The sequence below is a fragment of the Zootoca vivipara genome, chromosome 8, assembly GCF_963506605.1.
Source record: "Zootoca vivipara chromosome 8, rZooViv1.1, whole genome shotgun sequence".
Classification (NCBI taxonomy): domain Eukaryota; kingdom Metazoa; phylum Chordata; class Lepidosauria; order Squamata; family Lacertidae; genus Zootoca; species Zootoca vivipara.
In genome coordinates this window covers 1,658,650-1,678,381 of record NC_083283.1, presented here as the reverse complement: position 1 = coordinate 1,678,381, position 19,732 = coordinate 1,658,650, and the positions used below count along the sequence as shown (strand labels likewise).

Below are 19,732 nucleotides of genomic sequence, written 5' to 3'. Positions count from 1 at the left end.
GGCTATATAACAGATGGATAAGGGTAAAAGATGCAACAAATTGAAACCTAAACATGGAACCCATGGAGGGAGGGAAGGAAGTCCCAAAGGTTCAAGAGAGCCTTGTATTTTAAAGTTTGAAGTGGCTATGTTTTATATGGATAAAATTATCAAAAACCCAATAAAAAGATATATGAAAAGAAAATGGCTCCTACAGCGCCGAGCTGACTTGACATGGAAGATTCACAGTCTCCGTTTACTAAAACAAAAACTCTGACCATTGAGATTTGCCCCCATCCCTTCTTCTTTCTTTATGATCTTTAGGAAGCAGGCCTGAAACACATCTGGTTCACTCAGCTGTTGTGTAATGCCTTGAGCTAATTGGGTCCATGTTCGGTTCTTTGCAGGGGCGTCGGAAAGGGGGGGGCGGGGGTGCCCCAGGTGCCATCATGGAGGGGGGTGACAAATGATCAAGGAACAATTACTGCCCTACTAGGGCGGTTCATAAAAAACTTTTTTTAAAATGCCTTCTCCAAAGGTCTTATCTTACTACACTAGGGATTATATAGCTACATATGAAATTTCATGCACATCAGTTAATATCTTGACCCTCCTCCACGGAAATAACTGTTTACTTGGCCGTTTTCCTATGTCGTGGAGGCTGAAATTTCAACAAAGCACGTGCCTTTGCTAGACTCTTTTCGGGCACCTGCTAAAAGCATTGTTCTTTAGGCAAGCATACCTAGATGCTTAGGAAGTTGAAGTAATTTTAATCTTAATATTTTAGCTTTTGCATGTTTTAAAGTAGGGTTGTTAATTTTTCTTGATTTTACTGCTGTGGTGTTTTTTTGTTTTGGTAAACCACTTTGCCTGCTTGTTATCAGAGGCTCAGAATCCACATCCCTTTGTAAGAAAATATGAAATAACGTAAAACCATTTTTGCAGGCAAAAAAAAAATCAATTGGGGGGGGGGGGTGGCAAGAAATTTTCTGCACCTGGTACCAGCTGACCTTCCTACGCCTCTGGTTCTTTGGGTCTGTGTCTTGCCACAGTTCCTTTCCGGTCCATTTCTGTTCCTTCGTTGAATTGCTTTATGGATTGCTAGCTGCCTTGAGGATCAGCTTGACAGAAAGGCAGGATAGGCAATTCAAAAATAAATAAGTAAGGCAAGGAGAATATCTCACAAGAGAGCCATTCTTGATCTCGCTCTGTTAATAGAGGTCCAGGTTGGCTGGGGTGTCCTGAGAAGGCTGTGTTCTCCACTAAATTGATTCTATTATTATTATTATTATTATTAAATACAGCAAATATACATAAATAAAACTAAAAAGAGAAATAGAGAATATAAAAAGAAAAAAGAAGCAGAACAAAGAATAGAAGATAGAAAAGTGAGTAACAAATTTGAAAAAAGGAAAAAAATATAAATATTTTCATTTCAACTTCTACATAGGGAGTTCAAGCCTTTTTTAAACAGCTTCGGCTTGGCTCCTTAATTCATATCTTGACTTCCCACTATCGACAACGTACTTGGTAAATCAATTTTTCCCCAGATAACTGTTCAAATGGTAAATCTTGGAGAGACGGTCTGACTGACAGTCACTAAACTGCTTCCGATAGCCGAGACGAGACAGAACCTGCTGTGAGATCTTAACCCTCTTTTAATGTCTCCTTTGCAGCCCTCCTCCCAGCCCCTCTGGGACGCTGACCATCACGGCTGGACACACCCACTACCAATCTGTCCCGGTCTATGAGATGAAGTTTCCAGATCTTTGTGTGTATTAAAGAGTCTTCTGGCCTCTGCTGGGCGTTATTTAGCATTCAGAGCATGTTGTGTAGAGTTCCTCTGTCACATTTCAGTAGAGCTTTCAGACATAGCCCTGGACTTGGGGAAGTTGGGCTGGTGTCTACACCAGAGGTTTCTTACCCTGATCATTCTGCTCTTGAAGTTAAATCTCTCTCTCTGTCAGAGTATTTCATGCTCTTTTTCTCTCTCTTTGGCGTAAAAAAAAAAAAGTTTACAAGTGTAACACGGTCTCTCTTGCCAAATCATTTTGTGTTTCGGAGAATTTTAGACTAGATGTCGAGATGTCGTAGGATCAACCGGCAAGCTCTTTGCTGGCTTGTTTACTCTTCCGCTTCTTTCGGCACAAAAACCTCAGCACCCGAAGCAATGCTGGGTAGACACGTTGCTAGTCGTAATCCCATGATACTAAACCACAGGCCTGGGGGGAGACCCCTTGCCCCTTCTCCAATCACAGCAGCAAATCTGAATGTGCCATGCTTCCTCGTGGTTCTTCACACATGTGATTTCCCACATCACACAAGCCTTGCTGTGGCAAAGAAAGGCCTCTTTCTGTACAAGCACCAAAATCTGAAATATATTTTTGATGTCTTAATGTGTCCAGTTCATGCCCTGTGCTTTTTGGGGGAATCGTATTTTTCTGTGTTGCTTTTAGAATACCTAAATGAGACAATAGATACATAGATATATATTTGGTATATAGCGTAAGAGGTTAAGGGCATTTTCAAATGGTAAATAGTTTTGTGTTTTTTTAAAAAACTAATTCTGTTTGAAATTGTAAAAGAGAAGCTGGCTATTCCTTGAAATGTTTCTCTCTGTAGTATAGTGGTATAGGCTTTTAGTGATATTTTGTCAACTGAAAGGGGGGAGGGAACCCTGAATGGAGCTTCCAGGAGAGGTTAGAATTTTTACAGTGTGCTTCCCTTCCCCTCCCCTCCATGAGAAGTAGTTGCATTTTAAAAATGCACCAACTTCTATCTGCTTTAACTTCATTGCTACATTTTCCTCTAAGGATAAAAAGCGTGAGACATTTGGCTTCCCTGCATGCAGGGAAGAGCACTTAATACCCATCACAAAAGAAACAGGCCAGTTTTTTCTTACGTCCAACTCACAATTTCAGTTTTGTTGAAAAAAACTGAAAGACATCTGCGCTGCCCGATAGCGCCGCTCAGTATGAAAACATCAGCTTGAGGCTTGGCCAGATCAGCATTTGAGCATAAAATTGGGAGGGTGTGGAGAGAGAGGTTAGCTTGACGGTGTACCAAATGCTCAGCCTTCTGTTTTTGGTTTTCCTTTTTTAAAAAATGAAGTAGGAGAGGGGCGGGGTCTCCCTCCCACCTTTTTACTTTGTCAACCTTGGGAAGCACTCGCCAGGCTCAGGCTGGTAACCAAGCCCTTCTTTTCAGTTTGACAGCGCAATCACAGCTCTTAGCGGATGACGAAACAGCCTCTTTCGTGCAGCATTCCCCTGTGATTGCAGCTGCTCCACCCTGCTCAGACCACAGGCGCCCGCTCAGACCTCATAGGACGTGGTGCCATTTTCTTGACACCCTTAGCTTCCACTTTTTGGTTTTGGAAGGTAAGATGTCTTGGCGTCTGACGTCACCAGAGTGGTGTTTTGTTTGAAGACGAAAGTTAATCTGAGGTCGGTGCGCACACTGAGATCATGCACGCCGCTGCTTTTTTTTTCTATTGTGTGACTGCCTTGTACAATATATATATATAAAAAATAAAAATAAAAGAATGCTGTTTTGATTTGCACTCATGCAGTCGGTGGAGCGTGGTGCTGAACACACCCAGCCGCTTCTTCTATCAGCTCTGCATGCAACAGAGGCCTTGCACTTCATGTCGTATTTGCTTTGCAGCCTCACCTGAGTTGTTTTCACCTGCCTGCCTTTGGTGTGTTACCTAGTGGGCACCTGCATTCCGCAAAGCAATGTTGTTCTTGCTCAGCATTTAATAGGGGAGGGGGAGAAGCAAGCGAGAGCATTTATCTTCTGAGGCTGGGCTAGCTGCAGATGCAGAACAGCTGCCACGCTGGGTCCAAAATGTTCATTCCACTGTGAATTGTACAGGCCTGGGAAAGCATTGTCTTATGCATTGCAGTGCCTTGGTCACGGAGGCGGGACGACGGATGGTTAAGAGAACTATCGCTCATTTTGTAACGGTTCCTTTAAATCAGTAAACTTTGGAGAGTGTAAGACACAAAGGCCACGATGTGCTTGTGGGAACAGTGGCGCTGTTCAGATATCTGCCACTGCTGGTATTTGTTCGTATTCTACCTTGCACCTTGGCGTTTCAGCTGACGACGTGTAAAAAGAATGTTTAGCTTTTCATAGCATTTTAGATTTAAGGCGTAAAAGAAAGCTGTTCTAAAGGAGGACGGTCAAGAGAACAACCAAATTGTCTATTTTACTGATGCTTAGATATATATTCTGCACTCTCTGTAATGAGCCATTTGACTAAATGTAAGAACACTGTGAGAATACTGTGCAATCCACATGTAAGCAATAAAATAAACCAAGTAAGTGCAAGCAAGGCTTTATTTTTCTTTCCCAGGTGTTTAATTGGTTTGTGGGTAATTGGGTTCACTTCGGGTGCAAATATAAGCTCTTTTGCATGTATCACAAAGTGCAATAAACTTACATGGAGGCAATAAGGTGAAACAACTGCCTCAAAGGCGTATGAGGCAAAAACAACAACTCTGGAATCCTTAGGAGGACTGTAGCTGAGGGGCAGGGAACATAATAAGAACGTTCTGGATCATTGGGGCTTGTAGCCATCAAGCCATCAGGTTGGTGACCAGCCCTGCCTCTTGTGGGAGGGAGTTCCACAGTTTAATTCTGCGCTGCATGACGAAGGACTTCCTTTTATCCGTCCTGAATCTTCCAACATTCAGCCTCTGTCAATGTCCGCGAGTTATGCTGATAGGAGAGAGCAAAACTTTTTCTAGTCACTTTCTCCATGCCAGGCATAGTTTTAAGAACTTCTGTCATGCAGTGCCAAATGCTACAGCCTTTCTTTATGGGGCAGTCGTTCCATCCCCCGGAATAGAGGCCAAAAGTTATTGAGCTGCTGCTTTTTTTTGCCCAAAGTTGATGAGTTTTTTGGGCAAACTAATGCCGTTTTTGAGCTATTTGTATGTGTTAATAGGAATTCTAAGGTCTCATATATATGTAAATCATATGTATGTATTTGCCTTGTAGATTTATGAACATAAGTATATAAACCACATGTCTGAAATAGTACAAGAGAACAATCCTGAAGCCATTTTGACTCTTCCAGCCACCTCAAAAATTCTATGCTGAGAGGAAGGACAAGCTCCCCTTGTCTCTTTGCTCACAAATCCTGTCTTAAGGGCATATTTGTGTATGAATAGGGTGAGCCTGTGACCTGGATTCTGGATGTTGTTGTTGTTTAGTCGTTTAGTCGTGTCCGACTCTTCGTGACCCCATGGACCAGAGCACGCCAGGCACTCCTGTCTTGCACTGCCTCCCGCAGTTTGGTCAAACTCATGTTCGTAGCTTCGAGAACACTGTCCAACCATCTTGTCCTCTGACGTCCCCTTCTCCTAGTGCCCTCAATCTTTCCCAACATCAGGGTCTTTTCCAAGGATTCTTCTCTTCTCATGAGGTGGCCAAAGTATTGGAGCCTCAGCTTCACGATCTGTCCTTCCAGGGAGCACTCAGGGCTGATTTCCTTAAGAATGGATAGGTTTGATCTTCTAGCAGTCCATGGGACTCTCAAGAGTCTCCTCCAGCACCATAATTCAAAAGCATCAATTCTTCGGCGATCAGCCTTCTTTATGGTCCAGCTCTCACTTCCATACATCACTACTGGGAAAACCATAGCTTTAACTATATGGACCTTTGTCGGCAAGGTGATGTCTCTGCTTTTTAAGATGCTGTCTAGGTTTGTCATTGCTTTTCTCCCAAGAAGCAGGCGTCTTTTAATTTCATGACTGCTGTCACCATCTGCAGTGATCAAGGAGCCCAAGAAGGTGAAATCTCTCACTGCCTCCATTTCTTCCCCTTCTATTTGCCAGGAGGTGATGGGATTCTGGAAGTACTGTAAGTATTTAGCATCTCAAAAGGAATGGCCAGGCTGCTCAGGTAAAGCAATCAGTGACCATTATCAGGTATCTTCTTGTTACAGGTAGGTAGCCGTGTTGGTCTGAGTCGAAGCAAAATAAAAAAAATTCCTTCAGTAGCACCTTAAAGACCAACTAAGTTTTTATTTTAGTATGAGCTTTCGTGTGCATGCACACTTCTTCAGATACACGTATCTGTGTATCTGAAGAAGTGTGCATGCACATGAAAGCTCATACCAAAATAAAAACTTAGTTGGTCTTTTAGGTGCTACTGAAGGAATTTTTTTAGGTATCTTCTTGGCAGACAGGATTTCTGATCACCTTCTTCAGTGATGTATGTATGATGTTTTTGGGGGTGGTCTTGAGCTACAGGGTGGGCAATTTCAAAAGGGCTTGTGCACCATTGTTCTGGGTTCCTCCTGCCTCCTGCATGTGGTGAGTGAGGACCCTGTTGCAACAGTTAATAAAGATCATGCTTTCTAGCCACTTTGCTTCTCAATATTCTCTGGCTGGCCTCTGTTATTTTCTCCTACTGATAGGGAACCCACTTAAGGACACACTACGGGCTCTGGAATACCCCATAAGGGAAAGGGAGCGGTATTTTTCTTATAACATATGGAAAATTGATCACATCATTATCCACTTTACCGCTTTGGCTCTTTAGAGTCTGTCGACTTCCTTCCGTCCCGCCTCAAGGCTTTCTAAATTACCTTTTATATCATTGCATTTAGTACGTTTTCAAATTCTAATTACACTCATTACAAAATAGCTCAAAAGTTAAATAAAAATAGAAAGGTAGAGAATTTTTCATTACAAGTCTTCAGGCAACCTGCTAATGGTGTCGATTGCTTAGAATAATCCTTCAAATACCGTATAAATTTACTCCAGGCCTTTTGGAATACTTGATTACGTTTAACACATTTCCGCCCGCGATCCCGTATGTCCGGCGACCCCCCGGGGGGTCATTTGGGCGACCCTTTTCCCCCCTGAACCCCTTCCGCCTCTGCATTGCAATATCCCTTTTGAGCGAGGCGTTCAGAAGAATTGTACGCTCAAAAACGGCCCTTGGTATGGAATGGGCGTTGCGAAAACGGGCAGCTTCCTTCCCCTGCGATCCCTAATACTGTATTAGAGACGAACCTGGCCCAAAGCGAACCCGGATTCTCCACGTGCGTGTCAGAGCTCCATCCATCGTAGATCTCTGGGCCGAAACGCGCTCTCGGGACGCCAGGCCTGATTAAACGAGTACCGAGCCCCGCAGGGGAAGGGAGCGGCGGGCGAGGCCGCCGAGCTATCGATCGGAGGCGGGGCGCCATTTTCCCGGAAGTGGAAAGGGACAAAGCAGCCGGAGCCGGGTAAGGCCTTGAGCTTGTGTGTGGGGCAGCCCTTGACGGGGTGGGGGGAGGAGGTTGAGAGAGGGGGCGCTGGGAGGGCCAGGTCTTTGGGGGTCCCTTGTCGAGATGCGGCCCCCGCCCGCCTTCTCTTATTTCGGGGTGGGGGCGTCATTGCTCTCTCTGACGGGGGGGAGGGGTGCCCGTGGACGCCCCCCCTCAGCTGGGGCAGCTTCCCCCACCGCCATGACGCCCCTTGGCTCTCCATGGGTCCGTCCGTCCATGAGCCAACCAGGTTGCCCCGCCCCCATCCCTTCTCCTCTCTCTTCCCTCCTGCCTGCCTGCCTCCCTCACAGGGCTGTTGTTGCTGCGGGGCAGAGCTGGCCTGGTCTGGAGCATCTCAGTAATTAATAATAATAATAATAATTTATAACCCGCCCATCTGGCTGGGTTTCCCCAGCCACTCAGGGCGGCTGCTTCTAGCAAAATGTTAAAATACAATAATTCATCAAATATTAAAAGCTTCCCTAAACAGTAAACTTCCTCAAAGGGAGGAGAAAAGGAGAAAGCGCGACGTCCACTGCCCCCTCTCTTTCCCCAGAGGAAGCTCCTCGGGGCAGGGACCTCTCTAGACCACACTTCTTCCCAGTTTGGGGGAAAGGCAGGGCCCGATTGAGGTTTGATGAGGCCCAAAGCTACTGAAGGTAATGGGCCCCTTTCTATGTCCAGCTGTCCTTTGCCAACAACAAACGGTCACTGTTTTTTGTGTTGAATATATGCTATATGTTCATCTATGGACCTAATAGGTATCTAAAGCCATTTGCACATAACAAAATATGTATTTTATCAAAGTAATTGATATAGAAAGGAGCAAACCAGTGATATTTTAGGGAGCAGGCTAGCAGGCGGTGCCCATGATTTACACCACAGGAACCTACACAACACCAAACACTGTTGCTGTATGTAGGTTTTATTTTATGTTTTTATCTCATGTTTTGGAAATGTAAATCCATTTTTTTTCCTTTGAATTTTTTTGGGGCCCCCAAGAGAGTGGGGCCCTAAGCTATAGCTTGTTTAGCTTATATGTAAATCCGGCACTGGGGAAAGGCTCCATTTATTGTTGAGCAACACCCCCGCGTTTGTTTGTGCACTGGAAATAACATTACCAACATCTCCTTAACCGCAACTCCTCCATAGCTGCTGAGGTCCTCTCACAAATTCCGCAAAACCAAGTTTTAGATGAGCTTGCAGTTTTTCCAAATCTGGGAGAATTGTGTACAGCTATTAACCAAATGAAAAACAGCAAAGCCAGCAGACCTGATTGGGTACCTGCCAAAGTCTTCAGAGTGGGCGGAAATGAACTTCACAAGATCGGAAAAAATCTGGGAGAGAGAAGAGATCGCGGCAGACTTTTAGGAATGCCAAAATTATCAATCTCTTTACAAAAGGTGACAGAACTGATTGCAGAAAGGCTACGAGTGATCGCCAGAGAAGTTGTTTCAGGGATATTTAGCCAAGAAGAGCTTGCAGGGTTGCCATCTAAGGGGTAATGTGTAAATTTCAGAAGTAGGGCATTCAATATTATGGGAGCAGCCTCCCAGCCGAGATTAGACAGGCTTCCCTCCCTGGTCAGCTTCAGGTGCTTGGCAAGGACTTTCATATTTCAGCATTTTAAGGGAGTTCTCTGTCCTTGGATTAATTTTAATGGTTCTTATTCTTTCCTTTATTTTATTTTTTTTAAAATTATGTAAACTACTTGGAAATTCTGAATATTAAGTACTTGGAATGCGAAATCAGCAAATGAACAAATGTGGAGGGAGGTTTAGCTGTGACTTCTTACCTGCTCTTATCACAGGCACCTTGCGTGTTGCTACTTTGGATCTCAGCTGCAGACCCTCGGAGGAAGAATGTTTCATGGAATCCCAGCAGCCCCTGGGATGGGAGGTGAGTCCAGTGCTGCTTTTGAGCTAATTCTGGGGTGGCCAGAGCAAAAGCATGGACTTCTTGGACCTTGAGTTCTTAGCCTATGATATGCAGGGTGTTTTTTTTTGAAGTGTTTTTATATATTTCTTTATAAAAATACGTATCAATTGCCCCTTCACATAAAATATCAAGGCAGTGTACAGCAAAATATGTTGGTGTGATAAAATGTTAAATACCATCAATATGAGATAATCCTAAAAGGGACTTGTGCAACTTGAAAGAATTTACAAACAGCTGAATAGGTGTCTTGGCATAAGATCTTGAAGAGATGCCTAAAAATAAATTGCAAGGATGCTGTGTTTATAACCTGTGTGCTAGGTGTCTCCAAACCCTCACTGATCTTGGGCTCCTCTTCCAAATTCTTTTGTGTTCTGGCATAAGGCAAGGAGGAGAGGGCAATCCATGGCTGTTAACCACGATGCTTATACTCTGCCTCCAAACTCAGAGGCAGCAATGCTTCTGAATACCAGTTGCTGGAAAGCACAGGAGGGCAGAGGCTCTTGTGCTCAAATCCTGCTTGTGGGTTTCCTACAAGCACCTGGATGGAGGGAAGCCCTTCTTGTTTTCTTAAGGAGACTTTCCTCATGTTCATGGCAGCCGTTTGGGAGCAAGTTGGTCTCATGCATTTCCGCCTTTTTGTTTTTCAGCCCCAGCGAATAAGCCGGAACTATATGAGGCAAGTGATGCTGTTTCCCTCGTGGCTTAGTGGCCAGAAGTGCCTTTCAAATGAGGCACAGGGAGTGGGGTGCACCCTTCCTATCAGAAGCGGTGGGGAGGGGGAGTTGCAGCGGTGGGGAGGGGGAATTTCAGGCACTCCCCAGATTGCAGGACTGCCAGCCAAAGCGCTCCTGATTTGGCAAGACTCCCCTGGGGAACTACCCTCGCTGCTCCTTACAGGGGCGTTTGGGGGCCTCCCATAGCCCAGACTTTGAAGGTCCTCGATGCCCCAACTCTTCTTTCGTGTGGTGCAAAGATCTGGTGGATCCAGTGTAACTCTCCTTTCCCTTGCAGGAAGTGAAGTTATACAAGAATGCCCGGGAGCGAGAGAAGTGAGTCCTTGCCCCAACTATACCCAGCTCTAGTGTGTCGTCGTTGTAAAGGACATGCTCAGTGAAGGCTCAGGCCACACCTCTGTTCATCTCTCTCTGCCTGGGAAGGGGCTTGATTGACAGGAAGGGGGAGTGACCTTTGGGGGATTCTGCAGTTTGTGGGAGTGGCCTGAGGGGCTCAGTCTTCTTTAGGAAAGCAAAGCTTTACAGATAACATACCCCAAAACGGTTTACGCTGCAGCTTTCTACATACCGGGTGGGCCATTTTTTGCCCAGGAGAGAGGAGGATAAGCATTAGGGGTGTGTGAGAGGCCGCTGAGGAGCTGTGCAGGGCGCTGAAACGATGGTCCTTCTGCCCTGCCTCCTCCCCTCTCTGGCTTCTGGAGAAGTTGCCATTCCTAAGATATCAAATTCTGCATTAATTGCTGTTGGGATGGATTTGGAAGGTAAAGTAGGATGCGTTATTTTTTAATCATCCTTTTACTCACTTGAGTAAGTTGGGTGTCTAGTTTAGCAGAGTTAAAAATATGTCATTCTATTCTGCATTAGACTGAAACTTTGGACAGAGCTGTGTAGCTTTCTCTAATTTTCCAGGATGCCTTGGGCAGGCTGGATCTTCGCTGTTTATCCCTCTAAATCAGTGGTTCCCAGCGTTTTTTTGGTCATGCCCCACCTAAGCATCTCTAAAATCCTGATTCCCCCACCCCCAAATTGACATACACTAGTCCCTTGACTTACAAAGTACTCGACTTACGAAATTCCGAGTTACGAATGAAAAAAAATGGCCACACGCTTACGTTTTTTTCGACACCTGAAAGGAAAGCCGTTGCGGTTTAGATGGGGTTTTCTCGACTTACGAATTTTTCCGTTTCCAATGCATTCCTATGGGAAACCACTTTTTTCGTCTTACAAAGTTTTTGACCTATGAATGTGCATTCGGAACAGATTAAATTCGTAAGTCGAGGGACCGCTGTATAATTCTTTTTACAGTGGTACCTCAGGTTACAAACTTAATTTGTTCTGGAAGTCCGTTTTTAACTCAAAGCGCGCATTCCCTACCTAGGCCTCCTGCAGCCCCGGAAGCGATTGCGTTCGTATCCCGGGACAAAGTTCGCAACCCGGAACACCTCCGTCTGGGTTTGTGGAGTTTGTAACCTGAAGCGTTTGTAAGCAGGACTGTTCGTAACCCGAGGTACCAACTGTATTCAAAAAGTGAACTCCTATTCACGTGGAGGAAGCCTAAAAGGCTCATTCTCGAATTGCCCCCCTTAAAAATCAAATTGCCCCCCTGTGGGGCATGTGCCGCACGCTGGAAACCACGGCTCTAAATAAAATAACAACACAGAAGTCTGCAATGTAAGAGTATAGAAGTATTGTTTCCTTACATAAAGTTGCAGACTCAATTCAGGCCAAAAATAGCAGTGACATAAGTCAGGGAAAATATACTTCAAAATTACAAAATGCATGGTTTCGGTCAAAGATGGGGCTTGTGCTTGGGGGAGCACAGATCCTGCATCCTTTCCCTGTGGCTGCATGATGAGAAAGGGTCTTCTTCAGGTGGGAGGATGTGACGGGGATTGTTTTCCTCTTGTTACCCTTTCTGCCTGGGCAAGCAGAGGATGTGGTCTCACAGAGTGCCCTCTAGGAATTTACAGGGAGCGCCATGTGCCTTAACCCTTTGCTCCCCTAGCAACTGTGGAATTTCATATTTTGAGTGCCGTGTCACTTCCCCACAAATGCAGGAGCCCTTGTCTGAAAGGCACGTGAGAGGTCTGCATGCCCCTATGCCCCACCCCCAAATGCTCCTGGCCTCTGTCAGAGTCTCTTTTCTCAGGGTGCAGCTGGACCTTCCTAATGGACTCGTTTAACTTTGCTCCAGATACGACAACATGGCTGAGCTGTTTGCTGTGGTGAAGACGATGCAGGCTCTGGAAAAAGCCTACATCAAGGACTGTGTCACCCCCAGCGAGTGAGTTGGCAGGCACCTGGAGGGATCTGAGACATTGCCACTCTAGGTTCATAGAATTGCAGGGGTGGAAGAGACACAAAGCGCCACCTGATTTGGCCCCCTGCAATGCAGCTGCCTCGAGATCCGTAAAAGGGGAGAAGAGATCTGGGGCAGCATTGCTTAATTCAGGAGTGGAACAGGGCAGCGCCAGTCATGGGCAGTTGTGGAGAAAAAGGGGGCAGGGCTAATGGCCCAGTGGAAGCTCAGCTGAAGAGGGTGGGCAGCCAATTCGATGTGGTTCCCTGTCCTCCCAGGTATACTGCAGCTTGCTCCCGCCTCCTAGTCCAGTACAAGGCAGCCTTCAAGCAGGTCCAGGGCCCGGAAATCAACTCAATCGATGACTTTTGCCGTAAATTTCGGGTAAGCAGTTGACGCTGAAGGGGAAAATCTGCATGAATGGCGTTGAGCGGGGTGGGGTGGGGTGTTCCTCTGGTCCCAGCTGTGCAGCCAAATTCTCATCCCTGGGTGCAAAACGGCCGAGGCCTCTGCTCCTTCATCCCAGAGTGCAGATGAAGCTGCTTTTTCCAGCAGGGTCTTGGCCAGCCTTGCGGTCCTCGAGGCGATCGAGACCGTGGCTGTGGGAGCTTGAGGGGATCCCCATGGGAAAGTTGCCCCTGTTGCCCCTGTGAGAGCCAGTATGGTGTAGTGGTTAAGAGCGGTAGACTCGTAATCTGGGGAACCGGGTTCCCATCTCCGCTCCTCCACATGCAGCTGCTGGGTGACCCTGAGCTAGTCACACTTCTTTGAAGTCTCTCAGCCCCACTCACCTCACAGAGTGTTTGTTGTGGGGGAGGAAGGGAAAGGAGAATGTTAGCCGCTTTGAGACTCCTTTGGGTAGTGATAAAGCGGGATATCAAATCCAAACTCCTCTTCTTCTGTTCTTTGTTTCCCTCCTTTGAGCGTCCCTGCTTCCTCTGTCTCCTGTAGCTCGATTGCCCGCTGGCCATGGAGAGGATCAAGGAAGATCGGCCCATTACCATCAAGGACGACAAGGGCAACCTCAACCGCTGCATTGCGGACATCGTTTCGGTAGGTGGGCAGGGGAGGGACGACCTGGAGCAGAGGGACGACCTGGAGCAGAAGGGCGTCTCTTGGAGGTCCCTTCTGCCTGATGCTCCTTGGGCTTGAACTGAAGGGTCTTTTCCCCCCTTGCAGCTCTTTATCACAGTGATGGACAAGCTGCGCTTGGAGATCCGGGCAATGGATGAGGTGAGTGAGACGAGAGGGGTGCTCCCACCCACACTTGCTGCCCTCCACAGGCCAAGGTGGGTCAGGGTGCCGCTGTGAGCACTTGAGGACTTGCGCGTTTGTTGTGGGGTGTGAGATACTACATGCTCTTCTGCCAAACTACGGGCACAGATTTCGTTGTGAAATGGGCAGCAGTTGATAGGATCCTGTCTCTAGGTATAACCACAATGACGGGATCCTCAAAAGCAGTATATAAATCTTAGGAAATGCATGCTCCCTACATGCTCACAGGGGGATAAAGCTATCCGTGTCTGGTACCATCATCACCCTGCCTTTTGACACTTGAGTGTTTTTAGGACCCAACGTATTTCTGTAATTTTGTTTTAACCCACCCTTAGGACCTTGTTTGTTTATTTCATTTTGTTCATAAAAATATTTATATACCGCTAAATAATAATAATAATATATCCAGAGCCGGTTTACAACATAAAAAGGATATAAACCATGCACAAAAAGTGAGTCCATGTCAGGGGAAAACCTGGGGTATAAATATATACCGGTAATGATAATAAGTGTGTGGGTTTTTTGTTTTTTGTTTTAAGCATCAATAAACCATGGAACTCTTAATTGGTTGCACTGACCTAGCAGAATGGAAGAGTGTTCAGGCATTTGAAAGTTGGCTCAGAAGGCCCCCTGGGGTGAAGGGAGGGGAAGCAATTGTAATGATAATGATGATGCTAGTAGGCAGGATGATGGCATGCTAGCACTTGCAGGATCAGAAGCATTCATGTCCCTAAGGGATGCTGGATTAGAGAGGACGTTGGCCTGATCCAGCTGCAGGGCTGTCTATATTCTCTCCTTCATTGGCAGTCCCCGAACGGAAGTGGGATAGCCCTCTGTCAGCAATTCTTTAGTTTAGATTCCTGCATTGTAGTGGGCTGCAGTAAATGACTCCAGATGACTCTTCTGCCATTATGATTCCATGGTTTGAAGCAGGCTTTTCACGATTTCACTATACGCTTAGCTAGCATGAAAAATGCTTGGTGATCAGCAACTGCAGCTGCCCGCCCAACACTTCCTCGAGTGCTTTGTGGCTTGGGAGGGATGGCGGGAGGTTGACCAAGGAGGGCCGCCAAGTGAGCTTCCCTCTCCTCCTCCTCCTCCTCCTCAGATCCAGCCTGACCTCCGGGAATTGATGGAGACCATGAATCGCATGAGCCACTTGCCCCCGGACTTCGAGGGCCGGCAGAAGGTGAACCAGTGGTGAGCATCTTCCCCATAGAATTAGGAGCTCTCTTTCTCTCCGCTTACCCTTTTCGATTATTCTAAAATGAAATGGTTGCCTGGTGGGAAGACTACAGCAAAGGCTGTAGCTTTTCCATCCCGGGTGGGTTGGGCGGAAACACCCGAGGCCTTTCCGTGCAGCTTCTAAACCTCCCCCAGCCTGTGCTCACTTTCCCACTTGGAACAGGGAAGAGGCCAGAGCCACCTGCCTCTCCTATGGCCCGTCAGAGGCATTTCCCAGGAGAGGTTTCTCTTTCCTTCCTCCGGTATATTGTGGAGTTGCGAGGAGGAAGGCAGGATGAGAGGGGGAAGAGACAACATGCCGCTTCTCTCCCTCTTGCTCCTCCCGGTCCAGCGCTTGATGCTTCTCGCTCTCCCCTCCAGGCTGCAAACCCTGAGCGGCATGTCGGCTTCCGACGAGCTGGACGACTCTCAAGTGCGGCAGATGCTCTTCGACTTGGAGTCCGCCTACAATGCCTTCAACCGCTTCCTGCACTCGTGAGGAGGGGGGAGGACGGCGGGCTTTGGGCCTCGTCGACAGCGGCCACATCAGGAGGTCATAGAGCCATTGTGCCGAGGATGAGAATGTACATTCCTCCCATTGTCCCTCTGAATGCAAGGACTCAAGTTTCCCCTCCTTGGGGGGTGGGGGGGAGAGAAAGAAACTCCCTCTTGTTAATGTTTAAGTTCCACGGCTCTCCTGTTTTCTCATTCATTGCATTGTATAGTATGTGTGTCCACATCTCTAAGGGTGGGGTGGGGAGGGAATCGGATAATGCACCATGGAAGGCGGCAAACAACTGACAGATAACTCTCTCTGCCACCTGAAGGGATCAGAGTTGGAGCAGGTAATGCCTGTGTGGGGCTTGTATTTATTTGAGTGTTGCTTTTGCCTCAGAGAGGCAGACTCTACCGGTCTGAAGCAAATAAAAAATCTTTCTACAGTGACAAATGGTGGCCTTATTTCTTTGATTCAAACAGAGGTGATTTGATTTCCCACCCAGAGGTGGACTCCAATACGGCTCTAAAAATTGGGACTTATTTCCCTGGTCCTGTATCCCAAATGAGCTTTTAGAAAGCAGCAGCTTCTGACTTCTTTCCGTAGCACGAAGCTCAAAACACACATGGCCTGCGCATCTTCCCCACCCCTATGGCCCCACCACCTGCCCATTCAAGACCAGCAACGACTTGAAAGACACAGGACAGACGAGACGAGGGACGATACAGCATCTTTGGGTTGCGAGGCATTCAATAAATATTGGAAATCACATCACAGAACTGCTGGGCAGCACAAGGGGGGAAAGAGCAGAAGACCTTTAGAGCAGGACAAAGGCAGACGCTTTTTCCATACCAATATTCCTTTTTCTCAGCCACCACACCAAACTCAGAATATAAAGTGTGCTGTAATTCATAATGGCAGTATTGAGTTGGTCCTATTGGAGCTCTGGGCGCACCTGTGCCGGGCAGGTGTCTAGTCCCACCCTAAGCAGCGCAATGCCAAGCTATCTCCCTTCTTGACATCCCTTGAGAGAGAGGACAGGCCCCCCTGGCACTCACCTGGTCCATCTGTGGCCCTGGACCGTGTCAGCTTACAGGAGCCCAGGATCTGGCTTTTAAGTCCACGGCCGCATCGAGCAGCACAATCCCAGACACTGGGAGCCAGCGCCTGCAAAGCGTTCCAGAGGCGGCTTCACGGGCGAGGCCTACAGTACGTAGGGGAGAAGCATGGCACCCTACAGGCAGTGACAGAAGAGTTTGTGATGCCGTGTGACTGAGCGGAGGGAGGTGCCCGCTGGACCACGCCACAGCTCCGCCACGTCCTGCTGGTCACTCCTGCTCAGATGGCGAGTGCAGAGCTGCAGCTGGGACACGTTCGAGGAGAGCTTTGTCCATGTCACGCTGTCCAGCGGCCCCCTCACAGAGCAGCCTAAGGAAGGAAGGAAGGAGAAGAACTGGAGGAGCCTCCTTTGTCCAGAATGTGACAGCTAGACTGGTGACTGGGAGCAGCCGCCGAGACCACATAACACCGGCCTTGAAAGACCTGCATTGGCTCCCAGTACGTTTCCGAGGACAATTCAAAGTGTTGGTGCTGACCTTGAAAGTCCTAAACAGCCACGGCCCAGTATACCTGAAGGAGCGTCTCCACCCCCATCGTTCTGCCCAGACACTGAGGTCCAGCTCCGAGGGCCTTCTGCCGGTTCCCTCCCTGTGAGAAGAGAGGTTGCAGGAAACCAGGCAGAGGGCCTTCTCAGTAGTGGCACCCGCCCTGTGGAATGCCCTCCCATCAGGTGTCAAGGAAATAAACAACTATCTGACGTTTAGAAGACACCTGAAGGGAAGTTCTTAATGTTTTATGATGTTTTTAATATTCTGTTAGGAGCCTCCCAACGTGGCTGGGGAATAAAGAATTTATGATGATGATGATGATGATGATAATGATTACTATGGTACTTTGAAAACTGGGCTCTCAGACTACAACAGCCCAGCCACATCCCACAACTATGGCTCAGCTTCCTGAAATTTTAGCTTTAGGATGCATTGAGGTGAAGCTTAGATTACTTAGCCTGCCCTTCATCAAAACAAAGATCCTCCTGCTTTTTCCCTGATCACATCCTAGTTTTCCGCATGCTACTTCCCTTTAGATAAAATAAATTTTGCTTTTGATTTATTGGACTGACGTCAAGAGGGGTGTCAGGACTGCATGAGAAAACCACAGGCTTGCAGGCAAAACAAGAGACAGAGGGCTAATCGAGCTGGGCCACCCAGAATCTATTGCCCTTCAGCAGTCCTGGAAGGGAGGGGCAGTCAGGGGGTGGCGGGTAAAAAACGGCTCCAGCACTCACCAGCCAAGCTGAGGAACTGGAGGCCCCGATTCCTTTCCTCGAGGGCAAGCAGCAGCGTCCGAAGACCAACAATGCCGATTTCGGGATTTGCTGACAAATCCAGCGAGACTAAAGGCAGGCAGGTAGGGAGGTGCCTGGAGAAAGAGAACAAATATGTAAGGAAAAAGAAGGTACCTTTTACCACGTGGTGGACCTGCCCCAGGATAAAAGACTTCTGGGGAAAAAATTATAATGAATTAAAAAAGGTGTTCAAGAATACCTTTGTAAAAAAAAAACAGAGGCCTTTTTGCTTGGAATAGTTGGAGATGAGATCCCCCCAAAAGATTGTACATTCTTTTTGTATGCCACAACTGCAGCTAGATTATTAATAGATAAATTTTGGAAATCTCAAGAAATGCCCACAATTAATGACTGGCAGATAAAGATGATGGACTTCATGGAACTCGCTGAGATGACCGGAAGGATCCGCGACCAGAAGGAGGAGAAGGTTGAAGAAGATTGGAAGAAATTTAGAGACTATTTAAAGAAATATTGCAAGATATAATTAACCTTTAAGGAAGTAGAGTATAGGCTTTAGGCAGTATAATAGAAATATTATTTAGGATAGATGGGTAAGATTTTTTTTTAAATGTATGGTTTTAGAAGAACCTGCTAAATGTAAAAAATGGACAATGTAGCTCAGAGGAGAGAATGAGGGAAGTCCTCACACATTGAAAAGGACAATGTATTGAATGTTAAATTTTACGTTATGTGTGTGTTTGTTTGTTTGCTTGTATGTTATCTATATATATAAAAATGTAAAAAACTTGAAATTGTCGGCCGCTATGTTCTCCGTAACCGCTTGACCGATCGTCCTGAAATTTTGACACAACGATCCAGGCCACTCCCCGGGGGTTGCTGGGGACATGAAAACCTCAAATGGAATTCCTCCCACAGTACACCCCCTCCCTTCCTGTGAAATCTAAGCCATACCCACAAACCAAATGACATCATCATCAACCAAGCAACTGAAACCACACAGGCGGCCATTATCAGACAGACTAGGCCGCTTTCCAGACTAGGCCAAGTGGAGGTAAGGGGGGGGGGCAATAGAGGGCAGGGATACGTAATGGGTCAGAACGGGGGGGGGGACACAGGGATGAAACCTGCCCTCTCCACAATATCTCACCTCGGCTTTGCAGACTAGGCCGCTTTCCAGACTAGGCCAAGTGGAGGTAGTGGGGGGCGAATAGAGGGCAGGGATACGTAATGGGTCAGAACCGGGGGGGGGGGGAGAGACAGGGATGAAGCCTGCCCTCTCCACAGTATCTCGCCTCGACTCAGGGGGACTCTGAGGCTTAGGGGGATCTGAAGGGGGGCTGTTACCCTCCATTTCACAGACTAACGCACAGCAACGCGTGCAGGGCCAGCTAGTTAGTGTATAAAATTAAAAATTATTATGAAAAAATAAAGGAGAAAGAGAAGAAATGTCAGGGGGGGGGCTCGGACAGGATAGGGAAAGCGTAGCCAAGTGCTGGCGCCCCTGACCTTATGCTGTTCTTGTCTAGGGAGCCCAAAGAGGATGGGGAAAGTATAGAGCACTTTCTCACATACTCCAGGGAAACATCTCCACATATTTCCTCCACTGTTCCTAATGGCTGTCCTAAAAAAGGCAGGCCAGAATCACTCCCACACCCAGGTCCGACCTCACTCATTGGGGAATGGGTGGAACTGGTTGCATTCTGCTCATCTACGCTGAAGAATTACAGAATTGTAGAGTTGGAAGGGACCCCCCCCCCAGGCTCATCGAGTCCAACCCCCTGCAATGCAGGAACCACTTATCTACGAGAAGGAGAAAAAGTGGAAGAGGAGTAGGAAGCCAAACTCTGGAACCTCCAAGGCTCACAGAATCACCACTCTTGATGGCCGTCCGTCCAAGCCATTTAAAAACCACCACCTTCCAAAGTGTCAAACGGCTCTTCCTGTCAGTAACGAGAGCTTCCTCAATTAATCAAACCACACCAGGGAAATGTTTTGCTCAGAGTACCAAAAAGGGAGGTGAGGAGCCCTTTACCGCTGTCGAGAATGCCCAGAGATACGGCCAAGGTTGACCCTCCCCGCTGCGGAAGACACCCACTCCCTGCCAAAGGGGTTCAAAGCAGCACAGGACCCCCATTCCCTCCCCCCACAAGCCTCC

At 47.3% G+C, this 19,732-nt stretch overlaps 3 protein-coding genes across 5 annotated transcripts in view; 2 read left to right on the top strand and 1 right to left on the bottom strand.

Annotated features, from left to right (window-relative positions):
• Nucleotides 1-5,389, top strand: part of LOC118089962 (protein EFR3 homolog A) — a 52,446-nt gene extending 47,057 nt beyond the window's left edge. The window contains exon 24 of the mRNA XM_060277540.1: nt 1,656-5,389. Within this exon, the coding sequence (XP_060133523.1) occupies nt 1,656-1,761 (106 nt within the window). The 3' untranslated portion in view covers nt 1,762-5,389. The remainder of the gene's footprint in view (nt 1-1,655) is intronic.
• Nucleotides 5,390-7,123: 1,734 nt separating this feature from the next.
• VPS28 (VPS28 subunit of ESCRT-I) lies at nt 7,124-15,547 on the top strand. Of its 3 annotated transcripts, none has more exons than XM_035126050.2 (10): nt 7,124-7,225; nt 9,057-9,145; nt 9,832-9,860; nt 10,196-10,233; nt 12,113-12,202; nt 12,496-12,601; nt 13,169-13,270; nt 13,397-13,450; nt 14,601-14,692; nt 15,098-15,547. In XM_035126050.2, exons 2-10 carry the CDS (start codon nt 9,109-9,111, stop codon nt 15,213-15,215), a joined length of 666 nt encoding a protein of 221 aa, XP_034981941.1. In that variant the 5' UTR covers nt 7,124-7,225; nt 9,057-9,108; the 3' UTR covers nt 15,216-15,547. The 3 variants fall into 3 exon arrangements, with proteins under 3 accessions (XP_034981941.1, XP_034981940.1, XP_060133522.1); XM_035126049.2 differs by lacking the exon at nt 7,124-7,225 and adding an exon at nt 7,325-7,905; XM_060277539.1 differs by lacking the exon at nt 7,124-7,225 and adding an exon at nt 8,230-8,649.
• Nucleotides 15,548-15,908: 361 nt separating this feature from the next.
• TONSL (tonsoku like, DNA repair protein) overlaps nt 15,909-19,732 on the bottom strand; it is a 30,250-nt gene continuing 26,426 nt past the window's right edge. Inside the window, exons 25-26 of the mRNA XM_035126144.2 lie at nt 17,557-17,690; nt 15,909-16,640 (exon numbers count right to left, since the gene is read on the bottom strand). Of these exons, the coding sequence (XP_034982035.2) occupies nt 16,447-16,640; nt 17,557-17,690 (328 nt within the window). The 3' untranslated portion in view covers nt 15,909-16,446. The remainder of the gene's footprint in view (nt 16,641-17,556; nt 17,691-19,732) is intronic.

Coding starts and splice junctions, on each gene's coding strand:
- VPS28 (XM_035126050.2), top strand. CDS start 9,109: ATGTTTCATGGAATCCCAGCAGCCCCTGGGATGGGAG. Junction 12,602..13,168: donor ACTTTTGCCGTAAATTTCGG/GTAAGCAGTTGA, acceptor TGTCTCCTGTAG/CTCGATTGCCCGCTGGCCAT. Junction 13,451..14,600: donor AGATCCGGGCAATGGATGAG/GTGAGTGAGACG, acceptor CCTCCTCCTCAG/ATCCAGCCTGACCTCCGGGA.